This window comes from Abramis brama (genome assembly GCF_963993115.1).
Source record: "Abramis brama genome assembly, chromosome: 14".
NCBI lineage: Eukaryota > Metazoa > Chordata > Actinopteri > Cypriniformes > Leuciscidae > Abramis > Abramis brama.
Window position 1 is genome coordinate 30,937,367 of NC_139976.1, and position 17,265 is coordinate 30,954,631.

Below are 17,265 nucleotides of genomic sequence, written 5' to 3' on the forward strand. Positions count from 1 at the left end.
CCAAACAAACGTCCCTGTGCATGGCAATGTTCAAACGGTTATCACCGGAGGGGACAGAACAGGGGGATGAGCTGACGCATCACTCTCACTCATGATGTCGTTCCACACAGTAGTCAGCCCTTGAAAGAGTGACTTCACCACTGTGACTAAGGGGGTTCCCAGTTCAGTGTAGTCCAGCCGCCTAGGTGGCTGACGGTTTCTCTCAGATCTCCTGATCAGGTCATCAGTATCTACTTGTTCCTCCGTCTCCTTAATCTCCTCTTCTACTTCATTTTCAAGGACATTTGTCTCATCACATTCTGGCATGTCAGAGAGGACTGGAAGTTGGTCAGGATAATCCTCATCTGAGCCTTTCACAAGGTCGTCATTGCCAGGTGAGTTTGTCTCTCTTTTCAAAGGTTCATTCCCAGGTAGATCTTTTATTTCCACAGGTTCATTTCCAGGTAAGTTCAGGTTCAGTGTTACTTGGTTGACTGGAGTAACATCAGGTAGGCTATTCGGATTAGCTGGAGCATCATCAGTCACATTGTTGAGGTTTGTCGTCAGATTCTCTTTAGAATGGCTTGGACCATGGTGTCTTGGAACATCTCGCGAGACAATATATCTGGTTACCTCTGGAACTGGTTCTTTTTGGGACCAGGTAACAGGACTGATATCATCCTCATCTGAGGACTGATCAACTTCTCTTGGATCACTTCGAATGGTCTGGCGTGTCTTGTGGCGCTCGAGTGGTTTGGGTTGTTCTTCTGGTGTTACATGGAGGAACCCACATGGGAGCAAGAGGTCTTGATGCAGCGTGCGCCAGGGGCCTTCTCCGGTTTCTGGTTTTACCGTATAGACGGGGAGGTCTCCAGCTTTCCTCACAACCACATGGACAGTGGACTCCCATTTATCAGCGAGCTTGTGCTTTCCACGAATACGTAAGTTCCTGACAAGCACTCTGTCTCCAATGTCCAGAACAGAAGGAGTCACACGCTTGTCAAACCTTGTTTTGTTCTTTTCAGCTACCTTGGCAGCACTCCTTGTAGCTATTTTGTAGCTCTCCTCGAGGTGAGACTTGAGGTGCTTTACGTACTGGGAGTGTGACTTCTGTTGCTCTTCTTTGACAGGTAAGACGAATGCAAGGTCGACCAGCAGGCATGGTTGGCATCCAAACGTTCCACTGAGTTGCCTCTTGGGTGGTACGGAGTTGTTCGAATTTTACGTATGCCTGCAACTTCACAGAGTTGTTTGATTAGCCGCAACTCAAAATCAGGACCTTGGTCGCTGTGCAGTTTCTCTGGAATACCATAATGGATGATGAAATTGTCACAATAAGCACTTTGCAACCGTTTGGGCCTTTTGGTTTGGTGTTGGAATAGCCACTGCGTATTTTGTGAAGTTATCTGTGATCACGAGAATGTCCTTCGTGTTACTTCTGTCCGGTTCAATGGACAAGAAGTCCATGCAGACCAGTTCAAGCGGTCTTGTTGTCATGATGTTCACTAAAGGTGCTGCCCTCTCAGGTAAGGTTTTCCTGAGCACACACCTGTTACACATCTTGACTTTCCTCTCAATGTCAGAGGCCATCCTCAGCCAGTAGAATCTGGCTCTGACCAAGTCCAGCGTGCGGTCTTTTCCCATATGACCCATGTTGTCATGCAGGCTCATTAAGAGCGTCTCACAAAGTTCTTCAGGTAAGACTAGCTGGTACTGTGTTTGGCCTTCTTCTTGGCGTGTTCTATAGAGCAGTGGTTCTCAAACCATTCTCCTGAAGGACCCCCAACACTGCACGTTTTCTTTGTCTCCCTAATCAAACACACCTGATTCAACTCATAAGCTCATTAACCCATGTGATATGAGTAATGAGCTGATGAGTTGAATCAGGTGTGTTTGATTAGGGAGACAAAGAAAACGTGCAGTGTTGGGGGTCCTTCAGGACAGGTTTGAGAACCACTGCTATAGAGGATGCCGTTCCGCAGCTCAAGCCTGGTCAACTCTCTCAACAACAGAGGTAGGTCTGGAAGCAAAGCTCTCACAGCGGGCGGTGGTTTCTCGTCACGCTCAATCTGGGAGATGACATGTTTAATGCACTGGTCAGCTCTCTGTTTGTCTCTGAGATCTGCCTCTGATAAGTGTGGTATGATGGGAAGCCCTCCAAGCTCATATTCCTGCTCAAAGCTGTCAGGTACAGCATCTCCAGAGATGGCAAGGCTCTCGACGAGGGAGATATTTCCATCTCCGCCCCATTCCATCATTGGAACAATAAATAAGTTGTCTCTCACAGATGGCATGAACAACCCCCTGATCCACAGCATCAATGTTATCTGGATCTGATAGACGGTGTTGTGTGAACTGGCGGATCCTGTCCCACTCTTTTTGAGATGAGGGGTCGTCACGCAGGTCGCCATGGGGATGTTGCGATAGTGCATCAGCATCTCCATTCTGCTTCCCGGGGTGGGAGGAGAAGGTAGAGAGAGCAGCTAACCACCTGTAGCTGGTTGCATCGAGTTTGGCTGAGGTAAGTATGTAGGTAATGGGATTGCTGTCAGTGACTACTGTGAACTGATTGCCATAGAGGTAGTCACTGAACTTCTCTGTTACAGACCATTTCAGCGCTAAAAACTCAATCTTGTGAGCTGGATAACGGGACTCACTACGTGATAACCCTCTGCTTGCATAGGCGATGACACGCAGCTGTCCCTCCTGCTCCTGATATAAGGCCGCTCCGAGGCCGGAGGAACTTGCATCTGTGTGAAGGATGTAAGGGAGTGCAGGATTTGCGAAGGCCAGAACTGGGGATGTTGTCAACTTGCTGATGATCATCTCGAATGCCTGTTGGCAGGCGGGAGTCCAACGGTTCAGAAATGGTTCTTTAGGGTGGTAGTATTGGCCACTCCTTTCCTTGGACTTTGGGTGCTTCCTTAAAGGTGGGTAGGCAGATGTTAAGTCGTTCAGGGGTTTCATAATACTTGAATAGCCTTTAATGAACTTCTTATAATACCCACAGAATCCGAGAAAGGCTTTCAACTCTTTTAGATGCTGAGGGACTGGCCAGGTCTTTAGCGCTGCAATCTTTTCCGGGTCGGTCTCCACCCCCTGCTCTGAGACCACATGCCCCAAGTACTGGACTGAGGACTGAAAGAATCTACATTTTTCCGGGGACAGCTTGAGCCCATACTCCTTCAGGCGGTTGAGGACCTTGTTGAGTCTGGCTTCATGATCTTCTAAAGTTTTCAAGAAGACTATCAAGTCATCCAGGAAAACGACAACTTCCTTCAAGTTCATGTCTCCCATGCACTTTTCCATCAGTCTCTGGAAGGTACTTGGGGCGTTTGTCACTCCCTGAGGCATGCGATTAAACTCCCAGAAACCAAGTGGGCATACGAAGGCAGTCTTTGGCTTGTCAACCTCGTCGACTGCGATCTGATAGTAGCCAGACTTTAGATCGAGGACGCTGAACCACTTGGAACCAGAGAGTGCTGTGAAGCTGTCATCCATCCTCGGGAAGTGCATAGGCGTCTTTCACCGTCTGCAGGTTCAGTTTCCTGTAGTCAATACAGAGGCGTACCTGGCCATTCTTTTTCCTGACTACAACGACTGGAGAGGAGAATGGAGACTCACTTTCACGGATCACTCCAACATCGAGAAGCTCTTGTCGTGTGGGTGAATCAGCCGAGCTCTGAGTTTGAATGGTGTTTCATCAGACAGTTTGATGTGATGCTTGACTTTGTCTGTCCTTCCAAAGTCAGTGTCGTTCTGGGCGAAGACCTCAGGCATGCTATTTAATTTGAGTAATTCTGTCTTTCCATTCTGGAGGGAAGTCAAAGGCTAGGTCAGCTGCGTTGGAGCGTTCTGGTTCAGATGGATTGGTCACGCTCTGTTTGTGAGACTGAATGGCCTGGATTGCACTGAGCTCAGCAGTCACACTCTTAGCCGGGATAATAATGTCGTGTTCCGACTCATTTGAGACCACAACTGGTAGTCTGCCTGGTAGATCAACGAGACAGGGCTTTACTAGCAGCACCCCAGGCAGAGAAGAGGATGAAGGGTACTCCATGATAGCAGACCTCTCAGTATGGAACTCTTTAACTGATGCCACTCCCTCCAGAACAACTGTTCCTCCAGCTGGAATGAGTTTTCTGTCTCTGCCTTGCATCCTCACCAGTCCGATGTTACTGTCATGGCTTTGTTCCTGTCGCAGTTGAAGTACTTTCAGCACCGTCCTGTAGCTGTTTGAAACAGGATGGTGGCTTGCTGGACTTTTCTCTCTGCACGTACCATATACTACATCGAGTGTGTTTGTACCAACCAGTATCTGGTACCCTGAAGTGCCGCTGTCTGGAACAACCAAGGCCAATGTTGGGACTTCATATTCAGCTCCAAGGAACTGTTTTGGGAAGGTGATTGTGACTTTGACATTCAAGTAGGGCAAAGATTGACCATTGGCCCCTTCAACTTCCAGAAGGTTATAGAGTGGTTCGATCTGTTGCTCAGGTAGGTATTCGTCATAGAAGGACTAGGTGACTGTGGTTACTTGCGAACCTGGCTGAACTGTTTGCCCTGGATGGTAACTTGGCCTGTACTTTTCGTGCCTATAAGTTTTTGCGGGACTCTGAAGGTGTGTTTTCTAACATTAGATTGGCTCAAGGCAGCACTGAACTTGGGCTTGGCATCACTTTTATCCTTAGCAGGGCGTTGGTGAACTGCTCCAGCCTCAGTTTGCCCTGCAACTGAGACTCCATCTAAAAATCCTTATTATCTGGTGAGTGTTCTTTAGCCTCCCAGAGGCGCCGCTTTTCTCTCAATTGATGTCTTTTTTCATTGACGAGAGTGGGGTTTGGATTGTTACTGCAAGCTGAGGAGATGTGACCATCCTCGCCGCAGTTGAAACAATACCAAGGTCTCAGCTGGGTGCTTGTCTTTGAGTTGGTAGGTTTCCAACTTGGTGCTCTAGGGTCAAGTTTAGATGCTGGCCCACCTGATGGATGCTCAGTGTTCCCCTTGGTCTTCGGGGCCTTCTTGACTTTCTTAGACATCAGCATGGTGAGTTGGCTCTGCAGAGACGCCACCTGCTGTTTAAGCTCTGTCAATGGGTCGGACTCAGGCTGGAATGCTGCTTGTTGACTGCAAACACATGCACTCTGAGAACTTGCCATAGCCCGCTGCCGGTGTGAGCCAAGGTGCTTCTTCATACGTGTAGCTTTAGCTGCCTACCTATCCTCCTCAGTGCGGATTAATAACAGGAGCTCTGAAAATGCTGGTGGGTGACTTTTCTTTTCTTCGAGGTTGAGGTCAGAAAGCAAAGGGTTGTCCCAACACCCGCGACAAAACTGTTTGAGAATGTGTCTATCTGCTTCTCCAGCAGCAGCTCCTCCTCTCTTATCAGCAAGGTTCAGGGCAGCTTGAAGGCGGCAGAGGTAAGTAGAGGCCTTTTCACCAGGATCCTGAAGAGTATTCATAAACTGGGCGAAAACGCGGTCCTCAACAGTTCCAAAGGCTGCGTACAGCAGTTGAAGGTAGGTTTCAGGAGTAGCTTCAGGGCTTAGTCTTTTGACAATATCTGCTGCAGGGGAGAGCAAACTTTCAAAGATTTTCCGTGATTCCTGAAGATTAGACAGGGTGGGGTCTTTCCTTAGAAACTCAACATGTGAACGCCATGTGTCGTAGTCTGTCTCACTATTGGGTCTGGGAAGCTTGCCTGAGAATGAACGAAGCTTGATGGAAAAGTGTGAATGTGTGTTTAATTCATCTCTCCTCACAATGTGCTCAACAATGACCTTTTGAATTTCAGGTGGATTCAGGTCGCTCTCCACAACGGACAGACTTCGCTTCACATCAGCTGGTGGGCATGGCTCAGCACCACTATGAATGAACCTTTCCCGAGAAGAATCTGGGAGCAGCTGGGGGTGTGGGGGTTCAAATGTGTCAAGAGGCGTGATGAGCTGTCTGGCTCCAAACTCATTATCACCACTGCCATCAGTCTCGATTGTCTCACTGATCGCTGACATCATGTCTTTCAGCACCTCTTCGAAGCCTCGTCCACTCAGTTTTGCTAACTTCTTTATTTCATCAAGGTAGGCTTTGGTAACACTGCAGCCAATTTTAGTGGTGTACACACTTGCCAGAGCTTGAAAGTAGTATTTTACATCTGGATTGTCCTTAAGTTCATGTGTGTAGGGCAGAAGAGGGGCTAAGGCTTCAATAGCAACACCATCTTGATACTCAATAATCAGGTTTTTATAAAACTCTGATTTAATGTCAGTAACTGGGACAAGTCTCATGGAGCCATACTTCTCAAGGAAGTCTATGATCTCCTCATCTTCTGGTGATTCAAGCAAACCACTCACCATTACTGCATTGGGGACTTTGATACCTGAGCTCGTTATGAACTCCATGTTTAGTAAAGAGTGATCTATAAACAGATAACAAAGAGCTTACACACTTGAAAATAGTTTCACACACGTGTAATGTGGTTCACTGCTAACACATAACCAGACTCCTGGCTGGCTCACCACTTGTAACCCGCGTCTCAGGTTAGTGTAACCGATAACTAATTTAAGTAGCTATGAATTAAAGCTGGCTAATATCAGAAGCTCTAGGTACGACTACGGAGCCTGAAATAGTAAAAAGGTCAGCAGAGAACAGACAACACAAAACAGGTAAATTTGAGAAATGTATTAAAGAAATTAAAGACAGTTATTTACATTCCCTGCCTACCTAAGCCGGCTTCCTGAGTGCACAGCGCACAATAAACCTAAAATAAATAACTTCAAATAAAGAATGTCATAAAGAAAATAAAGAGTCATATGACTTGACTCGAGTCAGACTTAAGTCGCAAATTTTAGGACTTGAGACTTGCTTGACAAATATTAATAAAAGACTTGACTTGACTGACTGATATTCATGACTTGAGACTTGACTCGGACTTGAGGTAAATGACTCGAAATAACTTGTCTTTTTTAAAATAAATATCTGTATTTGAACGCACCGCAACAATCATGTGACGCAGCAGTGAGCGAGCGAGCAGGCGAGAGCAGTGCAGTGAGAGCGGGCGGTGCAGTGAGCGAGCAGTGCAGTGTGAGCGGGCGAGAGCAGTGAGTGCAGGCGAGCAGTGAGAGCGGGCGAGAGCAGTGAGTGCGGGCGAGCAGTGAGAGCGGGCGAGAGCAGTGCGTGAGCGAGCGAACATGGAAGGCGCCACGCCAAAAATAATTAAGTTCGGCTACAAGAACTATGTGCAAGAAGATGGTGACAAGAAGAGACGAACAGCTGTATGCAAGACCTGCAACACGAAAATCTGTGATACAGCAACCACCACGTCGAATTTCATTCGACACTTCAAATCCCACAAACAAATGTAAGTGACGAAGTCTGTCATAGTTTTCAGCTGTTGCTAATGTCTTGGCTAGTAAAAGGTTACTTTACTAGTTGTGTGATAGACTTGACGTTTTGTACAAGGCAGTCGAATATTGGGGGAAAATATTTTTTGCAAGTGCAATCCATTGTAAATGGTTATTTATTTATTTTTTATTTTGCAACAGCACTTAAGGACAACTCCGACACAAAATGAACCTAGGGTGTTATAAGCTAAACAGTTTTTAGAGATAAATCTCTTTACATTCGATTATCATGAAAACAGATCCCAGAGAACGGTCGACTCTGTACCAATGCGTTATTACACCATAGGTTCATTTTGTGTCGGAGTTGTCCTTTAATAGCATAATAGCATGTGTCTTTCGAACCGAACCATGCATACACAAATAAACAAAACAAAAATTCAAGCTTGCAAGCACAACCATGCACACATGCAAACAAACAATACACTCTTCACACACGCACACACATTCACTCACAAATATTAATGAATCAATCACACTCAATCAAATCACCTCTCTCTCTCTCACACACACACACACAAAAGTCAAACACAACCATGGACATGCAAACAATACACTTTTCACTCATACACACGCACACACATTCATTCACAAATATTAATAAATCACTCACACAGATTAATGAATCAATCACACTCAATCAAATCACCTCTCTAACACACACACACACACACACACACACAAAGTCAAACAACCATAGACATGCAAACAATACACTTTTCACTCATACACATGCACACACAAATATTAATAAATCACTCACTCACACATATTAATAATGTACAATAGTCAATCCACCTGATTGACAGGTGTAAGTTTTGTGTCCACCTGATTGACAGGTGTATTACAGTTTTTTTCTTGTTATTCTTTTGTTTAAAAGGAAATATCTAACTTGTTAAGGAAGTGTTCATGTTCCATAAAGGGGATGCCAGTTTGAAGAATGCCATTTGGTGGCACAGGAACCATAGGAACATCTTCTGCAATGTTTGATGCATATTTATTTTTCATGCTTTAATGTTGGCCTAATTTCAGTTACATTCACATTTTAGGCTATGTAGTTTGAAATTTTATTTATTTCTTTAGATTTTTATTGTAGTAACCACTCAGCTGTATGTGGAAATGCATATTTAAAAAAAAATGTTGCAAATAAAACCATAGTCCACAACTTCTGTAGTTTTAACTTATTTTAATATATAAATTCAGTGAAATCATCAAACGTTTGTATGACTTGCCAGTGACTTGTGACCCAAGCTACGACTTGACTTGACTTGCTTGACATAAAGCAGTGACTTGACTTGCTTTTCACAAAATTGACTTGGACTTGCTTGAGACTTGAAGGCAGGGTTCGAAATGACTTAGGACTCTTGGGGGGTCCCCTAAAATTTAATTATTAAATTATTAAAAATTCTGAAGACTACCTTGCTACACTATATACTGTAGGCAAAATTAAATGGACCAATGTTGAAGGTGGGATAACGGTCTTGATGTTTTTCATGGTTTGGGCTAGGCCCAGTATTGTAGTGGTGTCCGGAGAAGTGGCTGTAATCTAACAGGTAAACCTCTAACTCTGGAGCAACAAAGGACAAGTTCTTTTTCTCTCCGTGATGCAGGATTCTAAATTAAGAAAAATAATATTAGCTTCCTAGATAGCTTACCAAGCTCTCATGTATATACTCATTCATGCTCAAATCACATTCACTTTAATCAACTCACAGACCTGGTTATCTTTCATAATCACTGACTGGACAAGTAGGTTGTTATGCTAGCTTTGAATAACTAGTCTGCTAGGTCTGCTATGGAAGCTTGTTACCGCCACAGAATAAAACATTTTAAAAGAAAATTGCGACTTTTTATCTCACAATTGCGACTTTATATCACGCAATTCTGACTTTATAACACATAATTGCGAGTTTATATCTCGCAATTCTGACATCTTTTCTCAGAATTGTGAGATATAAACTAACAATTGTGAGATATAAAGTCCAATTCTAAGGAAAAAAAGACGGACTTTTTTTTTTTTTACCTCAGAATAGTTTATCTCACAATTCTGACTTTATAACACGCAATTGCGACTTTATATCATGCAATTCTGACTTTATATCTCCCAATTGCGTATTATAAAGTCAGAATTGCGAGATATAAACATGCAATTCTGAGGGAAAAAAGTCAGAATTTCAAGTATATTTCTCGCAATTGCGAGTTTATATCTCATAATTCTGACTTTATAACACGCAATTGCGACTTTATATCACGCAATTTTGACTTAATAACACACAATTGCAACTTTATATCACGCAATTCTGGCTTTATAACCTGCAATTGCGACTTTATATCATGTAATTCTGAGATAAAATGTCAGAATTGTGAGATGTAAACTCGCAATTGTGAGAAAAAAAGTCAGAATTGTGAGATTAAAAAGTCGCAATTATCTTTTTTATTTTTCACTCTGTGGCGGAAACAAGCTTCCATAGTCTGCTGTTAGCTGGCAGATCATTTGGCTTCATACACAAAACGTTACAGCTACTGTAGCAAGAAACGTTGACAAACGTACTCTTCTAATCATTACACTGGGTATCTAGTTAATGCAACTTTTGATATAGGAACTCGAACTCCTAATATTTTACTATAAGCAATTATGGAGATATAAATATAATCGAAGCACTTACAGGATTTTCATTCAGGATTTCACTCTTTGTGAGGTTTCGTTTTGCCGCGTTCAGCTACAGTGCGTGTCTGCGGGAGCACCACAACAACAATCTGTGACGCTGTATAGGAACTCACTCGGCTAATAGCTGCCCTGATTGCTGCCTCGCGCTAGGAAATAAATTAATTACTGTTATAAATATAAAACGTCACTAAAGACCTATCATTTTCTCAATCATTTTTAATGTTAAAATATATTTGTTGGGGACCCCCCAAAATCCAAAAATAAATTATTATGGGGGGTCCCTAATGACTTATGGGGGGTCCGGGACCCCCCCAGACCCCCCTCATTTCGAACCCTGCTTGAAGGTTAAGACTTGAGACTTACTTGACTTGCACATGTGTGACTTACTCCCACCTCTGCTACGTGGTATCAAACAGCAAGAATCAGTTTCACAACTCCGATTGGTTTTAAAAGAACGGTATTTCGCGCCATAATGGAGCTAGCACAATCAGCATAACACTCTAATTAGTATTAGCATCCTTACCAGAGGTATCTTGAGAAGCTCGCTGTGCCTTAACTCTCTCTCTCTCACAGCTTTCAACCTAATGGACACACAATATTTCAATATTTGGTACAAGATTTTAATTCGAATTTCTATCCTTCAGAGGATATTTTTCATACCAGTCCTTGTTGCTTTCTGGCAACGTCTCCACCGGAGGAAAGGTGTATTGTTTTTTTATTAAAAAATTCGCTGGGGGTGTATGCGCCACCCTCTGGCGGAATAGAGGGTTGCACTCCAGTAACCTTGTTCGGGTTACACTTTGGTAAGTTCAAAAATATTGTTTGCAATTTTATATTATTTATTTGAAAGAATTAAAAGAGCAGTTTCATGTTGCATTGTTCAACTGGTCGAGGTTGATATGGGATTTAGAAAATAATTAGTAACAAGTAATGGAATAGGATACTGTAGAGAGAGAGAGTAATTAGTAGTAGTAGGCTAAATTACACTGTTGAAGATGTAATTAAATTCTTTTTTTAGAGAGATGTACCCAACACTGTGCATAAATTATGTTAGGAGATTAATGTTTTAAATATAACAGTTTTAATGTAATATTAATTGATTGGAAAAAAATATGAAATAATAGGCTTCTTTTTAAATATGAAACTAAAACCAGGGAACATTTATTTCCACCATCTCAGTTTAATATTCAGTGAGGGGAAGGAGTGTTTGGGAAACAGTCAGTATTTCATTTGATGCCAGTAGTGTGAATGTGTGTGTTTGAACTGTCTGAGCAGCTCCAGATGCAGCAGAGTTCTAACTGTGGTGACATCATATTGAGAATGCGTCATGGCAACTCTAAACGACAACTCTGACTCTGGTCTACTGTTGGTGTGTTAGGAGTAAATCGATCGAAAGACTTGAGACTTTCTGCAGATATTGAATTATTTTAGTATTCGGTGTCCATAATGGCGCTGTTTAGAAGTATATTTAGTCAATTGTTTGGGTGTTTTGCTCACTTTTTGCGCAGAAGGGAGACACCTCAGAGAGCACAGCAGTATGCAGCGCAAGAATTAGCGGCTGGATATAGAGAAGCTGGAGAAAAGAAAAGGAAGGTGAGAAAAAGGAGGAAACAGAAGATTACAGGGCCAACGCCACTTCTTGTGGAGGTCAAACCTCTGCATTCTACAGTCAGATCTTCCTTCTTAAAACCAATAGAGGGAGAACTCCCAAAGCTTCCAAGTGTCTCCGGACACCTCGCTCTACCAGGCACTCGCCTCAAACCCCTGCCGCCAGTGACAAAACCAGCCGTGCATCCTGAACCAGTTCCAGCACCTGAGGAGGAGTTATCCCTGCCATCTTCTCCGCTTCAAGTGGATCTTCCCAAACCGTCGGCGGCTCCTCCATGTCCAGATGAAGTTGTTTCCTTCCGACGCTCTTCATCCCAGATGCGTCCTGCGAAACCACAGATGCATCCATTCGCGGTTCCTCCACGTCCCACTCCAGCACCTGATGAACTGTTTTCCATCCGGTGCTCTTCATCCCAGATGCGTCCTGCGAAACCACAGATGCATCCATTGGCGGTTCCTCCACGTCCCACTCCAGCACCTGATGAACTGTTTTCCATCCGGTGCTCTTCATCCCAAGTGCGTCCTCCCAAAGGACTTCCTCCGAGCCCCACTCCTGCACCTGATGAAGTCATTGCTCTGCGACGTCCTCCCAGCCGGAAGCCTCAGCCGTTCACTTCCCCGTTTGAGCCACTTCCACAACTCATGCTGGTTGACATCGAGGATGAGGAGAACGAGCATGTGGAGGACAGAGAGAAGACCATCAGTGACTTACTCGAGACTGAACGCTCCCAAACGCCAGAGGCTGAAATGAGAGCGAGAAAGATGTTTGCCTGGTTGGAGAAGGACAGCGAGGTGCAGGAGGAAGAGTGGGTGAGCGAAGTGGAGGAGATCCAGGGATTTGAGGAAGAGAAAGGTGACCCCAGGGAAATGGGAGACTCCAAGGCCATGCAAGGCCATTTGGATGAGGCGTCTCAGATCGATGAGCACATGATGAGGCTCTTCTGTGTAGCCTCTCCTGACGGCCCCAAGACTGAGACCCAGCACAAGGCGACCGTCCAGAAAATGTGCAAAAGGAAAGTGCCACTTTTTCTGTTCACCTGGGCAGAGGAGAAGGCCAAGAAACAGGAGGAGAAGAAAATGATCAAAGAGAAGGAGCGAAGAGAAAAAGAGTTGCTGCTTGAGCGCTACACGAACGATCCGAGACTGAAGCACTTGTGGATCAACAAGCACAACCGCAACTACAACTCCTCCTAATGCAGATCATCGTCCCTCCTCACCTTTAACCTGTGTAAATAAAAAAGTTTGCAAACTAAAAGTTTAAAGATCCATGACTCCTCCTGACTATGAAAACATAAAACACGTGTAATATGAAGTGAATCAATTTGAACTAATTTGAAAAAAATAATTATTTGTTAATCAAGTAAACCATAGTTGCTTCAATCCAGTTAATCTCCATCTTGAAATAATATCAAATGTATTCTTATATTTACTTTATAAAAGTCAGTAAAAAAAAAAAAAAAAAAAAAAAAAAAAATGATTTCACTGCAAAAAGCCACAACATAAAGATGGACATCTTTATAATTATTCTAAAAGGCCTTTTACTTGCTTATAAAAAAATAAAGACAACAGAAGGCATTTAGTAGATTGTATTCAACAAGTTTTTCAGCAGTTGATCATGCTGACGATTCAGAGGCCTTCAGATATTCTGATATCAAATATGATGCGATAGACTTTATAGGGTTAACTAACAAATTGCATTAATAATTATAATTTTTTGCCATCATTTTGGGAATAAATTTAGTGGAGGATGAAGGGAGTTGAAGGATGATTTTAATGTTTCATTTATGACGTGGAACATCATATTAGAAAGTCTCAGTCTAGTGCATAACTCTTAATGCATGTCTACTGTTTAGAGCACTTGACCTTTTTAAACTAAAGATTGGTTAAATAATACAGATGCTAGACAATTAATCATAACTAATTCTTTCTTTTGTTTATCAGACGGCAGTGAAGTTTGCCACATAAACGCACCCAATCCTTTTTAAAATAATAAAAAATAGAATTTTATTTGAAAAGCCAACCTATAAAGATCACATGGCAATTACAAAATCCTTTGCATAAAGATCATGAAAATCCAAACTCACCATATCAACTTAAATACAAAAAAAATAAATAGTTATATTTCTCTAGCCATTTATAAATAGGGCACATATCAGCTGGCAAAAAACAAATGAAAACAAAAAGCACAAAGTTGAAGAACTTAACAAAACTTACATTTAGTCTAAAAGACATTCTTCACTGTTTTGTTCGTAGAATTTTGTGGTGAATTCTAACAGATAATAATAATAATAATAATAATAATAATAATAATAATAATAATAATAATAATAATAATGAAAAAAGCATAACCCTGATGACTGACAAAATTGGAAACAGTGTGATGCATCAGAATGAGACGAGTGCAAGTGCTGAGTCTGACCTTGAGGCCTAACGGTACATGTACCAGCATGCAATCGTATATTAACTGTAGCGCTATGGCACATTATTTGTTTCTTAAGAGTGACTATTCCTCTTTTTTCCAGTGCATGAGTGACAAATTGTCAGGAGTTCATAATGTTCCAAGTGCTTGCAAGTCATTCATCAACAAGCTTCCCATGCACCCGGAAACGGTACACACAAGTGTATTCAGGATGACCCCAGTTAGACAGCACTCTCATCTCAATGATCTGAAAAGCTCTCGTCACCTCCTCCTTGAAGACAGAGATACAGAATTACAAGTTTAGGCAAGAGTCATCAAAATCCAATAAAGACTACAAATAAACACTGTCTCAACACCAGAGGTGGCTAAACTAAAGAAAAAAAGAAAGTGCATGGATAAATCCTTTATAATAAATAGAATTGATTGATTCCATGGTGACTTAGAGGAATTCAATGCCATTACAAAGCTGGAAAGAGCCAGGATATTTTTTTACATAACTCCAATTGCGTTTGACTGAGCAAAGAAAGTCATATACACCTAGGATGGCTGAGGGCGAGCAAATTGTGGGATATTTTCATTTCTGGGTAAACGAATCCTTTAAAGACAGTCCATCAGCCAATCAGTTACGCCTTGATTTAATATTTATGTTGCGACAGGCTGATTAATGACTGAAATAACAAAATCACAATACTTACAGAGACCAAGAAGGTCTGAAGAGCATCTCCATCTTCTTCATAGACAAACTGTCCGAGCAACTGCCCCTCTTCCTGCTGCTCGTCATCAAGACCCTTTAACAGAACAGAGACTTCTTTTTTTACTTTGACCAAGATAAGTCATCCTTTGTCTAATGTAGAAAGAAGTTAGTCAGTGCTGGGTAGTAACTGATTATATGTAACCTGGATTACATAATCAGATTCCAAAATTTAAATACTTGTAATTATGTAAGAATAGTAACTTTTTTTTATTGAATTCATTACTTAACATAATCATTGATTCTTCCTAATTTTTATATAGTTTAATCTAGATCAGCCACTAGTCAGGCTAGGCGACTATAAATTCAAGGTAAATTGAGAGCACAGCATAAAATATTAATCTTTTTTTTTAGTTAGTGAAAAAACACATTCAAATCAGTGTTATAAACAAGTCAGGTCAAAAGTAAATCAAAGTAGTCAGATTACACTGTAAAATTGTAGTTAGTGATGTAATTACTACATGACACATTTTAGGTAATGTAATTTGTATTCAGTAATGGACTTCAATTTGCAATCTACCACAGCACAAGTAAAAACAAATCTTATTCATTAATATAATTCATTGGAGAGAAGTAGAAACCCTGATATTATTTGAATTCCATGTGTACTTACATATACATTGAAGTCTCGTGGGGCACTGCTAATGTTGCCGGTGGGCGACAGGGATTTGGGCGTATGATCCAGAGAAAAGGCTGTAGGCACAATCTTCATGGACAAGCCGATCACCAGATAACCATATGAACCTTTAAATGCCCAGCAGTTCCCAGGATGCACGTCTGGCTGTAGGGACAAATGGATGAAGAGAAACAGTGATAAAGACAGAAGAGAAAGAGACCATTGGAAATCAAAGCTTGAATTTACAAATGAATACACATGAAATGAGAATTCTCAAAGGTGTCAGACCTGTATGACTACACGTGGTGACTGAGAGAAGTACCACAGCGGGAGGCCAAACAGACTCATCAGTGCCGTTTTGGTGTTGAAGGACTCTGAGCAACGAGTGCTTATGATGCTGCCTCCTACAGACACAAAGAAATGCAGATCTTGTCATATTTTGGCTAGTATCATGCATTAGACGTTCGCCCAACAGTCTGTGGAAATAAACACGAGATTCGAAGTCATCATGTGATTGGTTGAATTCTACAGGATTTCAAGGAGACGTGTATCGCGCATCCGCCTGGAAACAAAGTCGTTGTGACGCCAAACCCCCTCATGGAATAAGAAAAGTTGTGTTCACAGCTGTGACAATGAGCGCTTATCAGGATCAACTAAATCATTGGGAGATCAGCAGAAAAAAGAAAAACAGCCGTTGCAACAGAGTGAATAGTGGTTAACGTTCTGCATTTATAAAGCGGCATCGAACAGCAATCACACCGAATCGTTGTTCAGACCGTTGACTTGTTACTTTTGGAACAAGCCCAACATAGAAGTTGTTTGCCATAAAAAAGCACCTCTTCAGAGGACCGAATCACAAGCTGCTATTGTGAACGCGCCACTCCGCTGCCGTGTGTGTGTTCCGGTGAGAAGAAAAACTGTTATATATTGGCTCTTTTATATATTGTTCATCCAAAGCATCACTAAATATTTAAAGGGGACCTATTATGCAAAATTCACTTTTGTATGGTGTTTGGACATAAATGTGTGTTGGCAGTGTGTGTACACAACCACCCTACAGTGATAAAAATCCATTCACTCCTTTTTTTTAATCCCCATAAATCATAAGCAGTCTCTCCAAACGACCTGTTTTCAGAATGTGGCTTTAGTGACATCACTAAAGCCACAGGCCCCGCCCACGAGTGTTGACTGACACTGCCGTTATAACTTAGACCTGCCCTGATCGAGTTCACTGCGAGTTGTACACATCAGCCATTGCTGCAGCAATGCACTCACGAGAAGCGAAGCATCTCCCAAGCGTTGAAGGTGTTGTAGCTGGATGTATTCATTCACATAGCTCTCTCTATTTACTCTTGAAATCTGCCAGCCACTGAAGACGAGGTGGATTCATTTTGTTTTCAAAGAAAATGCTCCCTCAACTCTACAGAAATTTGTAAGTATGCAAGTTACTTATGCACTTCGTATACTGTTTACTCAGCTCTAACAGTGATTTTCTGAAGAAAAACTGATGCTTCATCTTTTGTGTGACATACAGTAAACTTTATTAAACTCATCAGTATATTTTGTGTCATCATTCAGACAATTCAGATCGTCAGACCAAGTCCTACAGCAGGCTTGCATTAATAGTGTATACAAGCAATGCCAAATAGGTTATAATCGTAATTAAACTAAACTATACCTGTTCCAACTCCATACAGCATATATTCTCTGACTCTGTAGGCATTTTTATGGTCGAAATGAACAGCATTACTGTGACTGTCTGTTTTATTATTATCATCTTCCCTGTTCTGGCTCTGATCGCGGCTGCTTAGGCTCCGCCCCCTGTGC

General features: G+C 42.2%; 1 protein-coding gene across 1 annotated transcript in view; it reads right to left on the reverse strand.

Moving 5' to 3' along the window:
- Positions 1 to 17,265, reverse strand: part of LOC311095720 (uncharacterized protein) — a 117,730-nt gene that overhangs the window by 80,916 nt on the left and 19,549 nt on the right. The window contains exons 16-17 of the mRNA XM_084134401.1: positions 15,727 to 15,842; positions 15,436 to 15,603 (exon numbers count right to left, since the gene is read on the reverse strand). Of these exons, the coding sequence (XP_083990527.1) occupies positions 15,436 to 15,603; positions 15,727 to 15,842 (284 nt within the window). The remainder of the gene's footprint in view (positions 1 to 15,435; positions 15,604 to 15,726; positions 15,843 to 17,265) is intronic.